We start from the raw sequence: 8,568 nt of genomic DNA, 5'->3' as shown, positions 1-8,568 counted from the left end.
AGCACAACTATAAAATATAGTGTTAAATTGTGGTATATTCGCCCAAAATTATGACAAGAAAGAAGAGAACAAAAGTAAATATTCTTTATTTCCATTTTTGTAGAAAAAATTCAAATTTGTTAAGACAATTATCAAATATTACAAATGTCCTAATGAAGCATGTAAAACGATACGTACCAAAAAAAGTATGTAAAATAATGCCAAAAGCTTTTTATCTTGAAAATTTCATAAAATTGTTTGATTTGTTTTTGACATAGTATACGGTTTGATTCGCAGGAAAAAATTTGACTGCCTCTTAATTACATATTCCAAATTGGAAACAGAAGTTTACTTTTTGATGTGCTAATAGTAGTTAGTTAAATATGGAAATGCTAATCAAATTAACTTTAGTTAAACCCAAGTCAATGAAAGCATTATGAGTCGTAGATAACTATAAATCCATGTGGCAATCATCCAAAGGTATAATGAGGGAAAATGGAGGAGGAATACAATGGAGAAGAGCCTGCTCCGTACAATTAAAAAGACCACTACCATAGTGGCCAAGCAGTCGCCACCATATTATAAATGCTTGTCATTTGGCTTAGTTAAAAAGCGGTCGAAGTGTGTGTGAGAAATTAGAAAGAGCGATAAATTAAGAAGAATTTAGCAATTGGCATTCAACTATTTAGTCATGTCATTGAACCTAGTAACAGCAATCTTAGCCTATTTTCTAGTTCACATCGTAGTTGGTGCAGCAGCTTCTGATGATGTTGGGTTCATCTTTCAAGGATTTCAATCATCAAATTTAAGCCTGGATGGATTAGCCACAGTCACCAACAATGGCCTCCTACGAATAACCAACACCACCAAATTTCGAACCGGGCATGCCTTCTATCCTAATCCCATCAACTTCAAGAGCACACATAGCAGTTCAGCTTTCTCCTTTTCCACCCAGTTTGTGTTTGCTATAGTACCCGAAGTCTCACGCGTGAATGGTCCTGGAATAGCTTTCGTGATTGCACCAACAAGAAACCTTACAGAAGTGGGTTTCTCACAGTTCCTAGGCCTCGTCGATGGAAACACCGACGGGAATCAAACAAATCATGTTTTTGCTGTGGAGCTTGACACTTTCCAACACCAAGAAGTTGAAGATATTAATGCCAACCATGTTGGTATTGATGTCAACTCGGTGAAATCCATCGTATCCAGCCCAGCAAGTTACCAAGCTAATAACAATAATTCATTTGACAACTTAACTCTTAGCAGCGGTCAGCGGATGCAACTTTGGGTGGAATACGACGGGGCGGACAGGAGAATCAATGTTACATTAGCTCCAATAGCGGCTGCCAAACCACATACTCCTCTTTTGTCTTTGACATATGATCTTTCGCCAATTTTAAAGCAAACCATGTATGTTGGCTTTTCTGCAGCCTCTAGTCCACTCGACATGGGAACATCTCAGTTTGTACTTGGATGGAGCTTCAGGGTCAATGGTGTTGCACAAGCTCTTGATCTGTCTCGGCTCCCCAAGCTACCTCGGTTTGGACCTAAGAAAGTGTCTAAATTTTTCACCGTCGGATTGCCCCTGATTTGCATACTTTTGTCATTAACACTAACATCTGGAGTAGCTTATTATTTGAGGAGGAAGTGGAAGTATGCAGAAGAGCTGGAAGAATGGGAGCTTGCTTATGGACCTCACAGGTTCAAATATAAAGATTTATACGTTGCCACCAAGGGGTTTACAGAAAAACAGCTATTGGGAGAAGGCGGATTTGGCAGGGTCTACAAAGGCATTTTGACAACAAACAAGGTTGAGGTTGCTGTCAAGAAGGTCTCTCATCACGCAAGCCAGGGAATGAAAGAATTTGTTGCAGAAATCGTCAGTATTGGACGCTTAAGCCATAGAAATTTAGTGCCGCTCCTGGGTTATTGTCGGCGTAAAGGAGAGTTACTTTTGGTATATGAATTCATGTCCAAGGGTAGTCTAGACAGTTTTCTGTTCAAACAACCAAAGCGTACCCTCAACTGGAGCGAAAGATTTCGAGTCATCAGAGGTGTGGCTTCAGGATTACTCTATCTACACGAAGAATGGGAGCAAGTTGTGATCCACCGAGATGTAAAGGCCAGTAATGTATTGTTAGATGATGAACTGAATGGAAGATTAGGAGATTTCGGCCTGGCACGGCTATACGATCATGGAACTCTACCTCATACCACCCATGTAGCGGGATCGCTTGGCTACCTTGCCCCTGAGTATAGCAGGACAGGGAAGGCCACAACGAGCACTGATGTATATGCTTTTGGGGCCTTTTTGCTACAGGTTGCCTGTGGAAGGAGGCCAATAGAACCCCGAGCAGAGCCAGAAGAGAATATCATTTTGGTAGATTGGGTATTTTTGTGCTGGAAAGCAGGAAATATTCTCCAGGTTGTTGATCAAAAGTTGGGCACTGAGTATGTGAAAGAGGAAGCAGAAATGGTGTTGAAATTAGGCTTATTGTGCTCTCATTCGCAACCAAAGATTAGGCCAAGTATGAGGCAAGTTTTGTTGTACCTGGATGGATCAGTTGCTCTGCCAGATTTATCTCCACTGGCCATGGGCATTTCCGCTTTCGGTCTTGGCTCCGCCCAACCTGCTGGCTTTGAAGATATCCCATCGTCCTTTGCTACCTTTACAGACCAATATTTCTTACATTCTGTAGCAGACTCTATTCTCTCTGGTGGTCGGTAATTAAGATGCTTATCTTTTTGATTTTGTAAATTTAGAAAAGAAGAAAAATAAAAAGAAAAGTGCTTCTACCGCTGTGATTATCTTGTTGAGTGAATTTTCTGAACCCCTTTTACTCTATATTAGTGTGTTTTTATGAACTAGGGTATTTCAATATGCACTGTTTTAATGTTTTAAGTTTTTTGTTGTTTTCTCCTCTTTTGTATTATTTTTTCTGTTTTCTTTAGGTCTTGTAAAAGGATTCAATCATAGCACCTATTCATTAACTTCTTCTCTCAGAACAAAATGAAATTGTTGCACTAATACATTTGGTGAATAATCGGGTAAAAGGCTAGGGAAACTATCCATCGCATCCCACCTATCAAGGAGAACAAAAATTGCCAAGAACACAAGAGTTTCACCCATCAGATGCCCAAAGATTGTCTTTAAACCAAAAGGACTCACATTTTTGTCACATGTTGAAGAACTCAATGGATCTTCACAATATTCTAACACAGGACTAAATTTTTCCTCCTTTACTCATGCTTCTTTACTTGGTCGAAAATTGTTAATTTCATATGATTCTTCCACCAAACTTCAAAATTAGCTTCATAACAATTTCCTGGGTGCTCATATTTGTCTAAAGAGCTAAGAAAAGAGGAATAGACTTCATACTATAATTACAAAAAGACCGTTTATCCTGACAAAATATTAAAAGTTATCCGTTTTAATTTGCTGGGAAGAAGTATAAAAAGAGGCACTGTATATTAATTATCTAACATTTGTAGCAGTACAATTAGGAATGTAATCGAGTCAAGTCAAGTGCTAGTATCGCTATACTTGAGTTTGACTCAATAATAGAGAGGTAATGCTTGAGCTCGAACGAGTAGCAGAAATGGAGTTCGAACTCGAATTCAAAAAATGATTTGAAAACTCGAGATCGACTCGATTATGCTTGATTTTCTTGCGAGTATGATCGAACTCAAGTACTTGACTTAACTAAAAAAATAATTCAAGTAATTTATACAACTCCCAAGTCTAAAAGAACAAAATTGTAATAAATAAATATATAATTTTTAATTAATTACTTTGTGCTCGGTAAGACTCGACGAGCCACCGAACTTGAAAAATCAATACTCAAACTCAGATTGAATAATTATCGAGCTACATGTACTCGATTCAAACTTAGTTTTGACCGAGTGCGATTCAAGCTTTTGATCGAGTTATTTGCAAGTAGTTCGGTTCAATTACATCCATAAGTACAATGAAAAGCACAACTAGGATTATTGCTTAAAAAAGAGATTTAGCAAGGAATGAAAGAATTTAAGGAGCAGGAAGGCAATGAAGGAATTGAACCCCAATAGTCTAATTTGTGGGGCCTTGACCTTAGCCGGATTATTACATTGCACCCACCTAGTTACCTGACAGGCTTGGCATTTGGACGTTAACCCAGCAAAAGAACGATCCCATTTTCCAGCATAGTACGGAATACGGATTACCAAAAAGTCCTAGACACTAGACAGCTCATTGAGATTGAGATGTTTTTGGACTGGTAAAGTTCGCTATATTTGCTGAAGTGTTACGATGGTTGGTCCCAAATTTAAAGTCATATTAGCGTACTAATTAGTTAACCTAAATAAACCTCAATCTAAACTCAGGACATCCAAATGCGTTTCATGAATTAGGTTGTTGTACATGTAATGTATATAATTTTGGAACAGGCTACATTCATGCTCCGTATCCACACTTCTGATGCATTGATAACTTGCACCAATAGTAAAAATAATTTATATCATGGGATAATTTTAGAAACCTCCCTTGAGGTTTTTCACGATATCACTTGGTTCTCTTGAGGATTTAAAATTTTCACTTATCTCCCTTAAATTGACATTTCTTGTAACATTTTAGCCTCTTTGAAGGAACTACAAAAAAAGATAAAACTTTTATTCCAATACTACTCTTATGTTATCTTACTCATGAAATTTACAACAATAATAAAAATAAAATAAGGTTAAATTTTTATAAGGTGTAAATCTTTTGACTTGACCTATTTATTTTTGTTATATTGGAACAAAAACAAAATTTACACCTTGAAAATTTCACACTTATGAAGAGATTCTTTTAGTTTTCATCACAACTTAAACAACATCATGTATGAAAATATATTTCTTAAAAAAATTTCTTGACTTCCTTATAATTGTCCATAAAATTTTTTAATGTGTTAATTACTCACCAAAATCCTTATAAGTGGTTGACTTTGACTAGATTTAATTTACTTACGTTCTTTACTGTCCTATCATGATCTCGTTATAGTGAAATATGGACCACTATGAGATATCAATTTGGTTTATTAATCTACATATTTTGGTTTAAATTTTTTATTTATTAATTTTTGGTTCAATGGTTATTAAGAGCAAGGATAATACAATTTGTGACCTTTGATTGGAGTATTTAGTCTTGTCAAATTGATGGGAAAGTAAACTTCAGGGGAACAGAGTGATATTATGAGAAATTTCAGGAGAGGTTTCTAAAATTATCTCATATTTCATTAGTAGTAAAACTTTTACGATGTGTTGATTTAAGATAGGAGGCTATGCATTTAGCCTCTCACTTTTTATTTTGTAGTAAAAGATAGTGTATACAAGTAAAATATGTAATATATTTGGATACAATAGTTTAGTATAATTGTACATTGTCCCATACAACAAATGCATCAACCACATCGAATTGCAAAAACATAACCATATTGGCACGTATGTCTCAGTAATAATGTGCAAAAAGTTACAAATAAAGATTGTGCTTGTGTGGGAAAAGTGCATAAATTTGCCTCATATTTGAGTTTTCTACATTTCTTTAGTCTTCACTTTTGAAACGATGTAATTTGGTCCCTTATATATAAGGTTTCGTATTTTTTTTTCTCTCACTTTTTGAATAGTTTAGTTTGGTCCCTCACACTTCCAAAATGTACAATTTTTGTCCCAAAATCCATTTTCAATCACATTTCACCTGAAATTAGCTCAAAAATTATAACTAAGTTCGTTCATTCAATTCTAAAGTATTACTGTAAAATTGGGAATTTTCAAGCTCAACTAATATTTTTCTCTATATATTCAAACAACCACAAAGGTAAAATGTTAGATTTTGTATTTCAAATTTTATTTTCTTATGTTATTAAGGTAAGAGAATTGTGTTCTACATTATAACATGTTTTGGTGAATTTCAATAGTCGTATAAATTTTATTGTAGACTTTTTTAACATTCTAAAATTTATGTTTAAGTTGGTAGAAAGCAAATTCAGTGAGTTTTCTATAACAATTCAGCTTCACATGATACTGCCAGTTAATTTTACAAGTATTTCCTGATTTTGCACATGCAGTCACAATATTTTGGCATATTTCTTTGTGTTATAGGTGAAATTTTGTTGAAAATGAGTTGTGGGATTAAAGTGGCGTATTGTGAATATGTGAGGGACATAATTCCTCATTTTAAAAGTGAGAGACTAAAATGATAAAAATATTCAAATGTAAGAGATTAGAAAGGTATAAAAACTCAAATCTGAGGGACTATTTCTTTTTTACAAATAGCAACACCTATACTATCTAACTTTCAAGGGAGGGAAAACAACTAGATAACCTAAAGGGCTTATAAAAATCTTAAAATTTCGTTGTAAATTAAAGTATCATTCATGAGGTAGAATAGAGGAAAATTTTATCAGTTTTTTTTAATATTTTTTTCTTGAAAAGTACAAGCCAGTTTAAATTATTTGGAAAATGTACGTAGTAGGGGGATTTTTGAATTATACTTGTGGTCGTGTATTGAATGAGTAAATACAAGTTTTTTCTCACTATGCTCGCATAGTCACAACTATAACATTTGCTTTACATTTTAAACTATTATTTTAGCCCTCGTATTTGTGAACTTGTGTAAGCATGAATATTTTGAGAAAAAGATATCACAAATAATTTTTTAAATTAATGGTTGGGTTTGGATAGGAGATTATTTGAAATATTATTTGGAATAATAATTTTGTGATGTGACTCACATGAGATAAAAAGGTGATTAAAAATTTTATTTTTGATGCAAGCAAGATAATATTTAAAATAACGGTTGGTATCAACTACACCCAATGTGTTCTAATTATTCAACTACCATACCAATTTTGAAACCTCTATACATACATTTGTTTTGATGCGATAATATTTATCTAATATAGCAAGGTATTCCAAAAGATTGATAAATATTCTTTGAAATAATTAATACACTTTATATTGATAATAAACTTAAATTATATATTTGTATCAAGGAGGGAAAATTTAGTTTTCGGTAAGTTAATACATATGGATAAAAAGAATAATTCAAAGTTGTTAAAAAGACAAAAATTGTTAGAAGAGAGAAACCACAATAAAAGCTAATTCAAATTTACTTTAAAAAGTGGTAAAAGGAGAGAGAAAGTAAAATAAAAATAAATTAGGAAATAATTGGATACAAAAATAGGTAAAACTTAGAAATGCAAATAATGCTCTCAGAGGAGAGAAAAGAAATAACTAAATTTAGCACTTCCCACCCTTACATATACTTTTTCTATTTCCAGCTGTCAGATCTAAAATTCGTACTCTAAACCTAATATTAGAAAATACTCAAAGAGTCCTCCTTTGACCAATATATATATATATATATATATATATATTGATGTTCTCTTGAAACCTCACTCAATTCTTGATTTCTTCTTTTCTCTTGAAACCTCACTTAATTCTTGATTCCTTCTTTCTCTATATACTTTTTGTATATAGATTTGTACACTTTGAATTTTAGATTAAGCTCTAATTATCGTTTTCTTACCATTCAATGTTATAGCTGAGTATTTGGATTGAATTCTTTTTCAATAGTGTGACATAAGTTTTATTTGTTTTTTATTTAGTTATACATAAAATAAGTTGAATAAAAATTAACAGCCAGGCAGAACCATTGAATTAACAGGACTCAAAGCGGGGCCTTGCTCTTGATTGGGGGGGAGACTTATTCAAGACTGGACATTAGACGTGGGAGGACACCTGTAAAATTTCAGTCATGTCTAAAGAAGTCTCTAGTGCCAAGACTTCCTTAGCAAACGAAACAAGAGTCTTCTGGTCTTCCGGTCTTCCCTCATCCTCAAGATGTTGGAGAATGCGGTGTGTTTTGTACCAGGGGATGGTGGATTAACGGGACCGGTGGATTAACATGATGTCATGGAGCGAGCTAAATAAAAGAAGGCCACGTGTTTGATTCTTATTGGTGTAGTTAGGAGTTTGTTAGAAATTGATACCTTTATAAGCAGGCATCTCTGCTTCGTTGTAATCAGTTTTTGGAATTATTCCCTCAGATTCGTCTGAATTAACTTGAGGAGCAATCCTCATTTTTCCCTCCCAAATTTTCCTTCAATCTTTCCCCTTCTTAGCTAAATCCATTATTTCTGTTCTTGTAATTTGTTTTCCAGATTCAATTAACGAAAGTTGAAGTTCATTCGTTCACTATTTGATCGATTCATCATTAATTGGTTTCCTTCATTCGAGCTTAATTCCTTATGCTTCCTGCAAACTCTGGTTTCTCTGGTTTCTGTACCATAACAGTGGTATCAGAGCTAGCTACGAGCCATTGGGAGAAATGACTAAAAATCAAGATGAGATGAGGAAAGAGATAACTGAACTAGGGAGTGTAGTTAGAACTTTTGCTAACAGAAGTGATGGACTGGATCAAGCTGTGAGGATCATGGAACACAGGCAGGAGAACACTGAAAAGGCTCTCAAAAACCTGGATCAGAAATACGAAGGTATGATGAACATGATGGCACAAATGTTAGCAAAGCTGAATGACAAAGGAAAGGAGGTAGAGAGCAGCAGCTCAGAGTC

At 34.3% G+C, this 8,568-nt stretch overlaps 1 protein-coding gene across 1 annotated transcript; it reads left to right on the top strand.

Annotated features, from left to right (window-relative positions):
• The first annotated feature begins 670 nt into the window (after window positions 1–670).
• LOC113766737 (L-type lectin-domain containing receptor kinase IV.1-like) lies at window positions 671–2,707 on the top strand. The gene has a single exon (XM_027310893.1). The coding sequence runs from the start codon at window positions 671–673 to the stop codon at window positions 2,705–2,707; it is 2,037 nt and encodes a 678-aa protein (XP_027166694.1).
• The last annotated feature ends 5,861 nt before the right edge of the window (window positions 2,708–8,568 follow it).

The sequence above is a fragment of the Coffea eugenioides genome, chromosome 3 (assembly GCF_003713205.1).
Source record: "Coffea eugenioides isolate CCC68of chromosome 3, Ceug_1.0, whole genome shotgun sequence".
NCBI lineage: Eukaryota > Viridiplantae > Streptophyta > Magnoliopsida > Gentianales > Rubiaceae > Coffea > Coffea eugenioides.
Note: the sequence above shows the minus strand (reverse complement) of the source record. Positions and strands in the feature narration are given on the sequence as shown.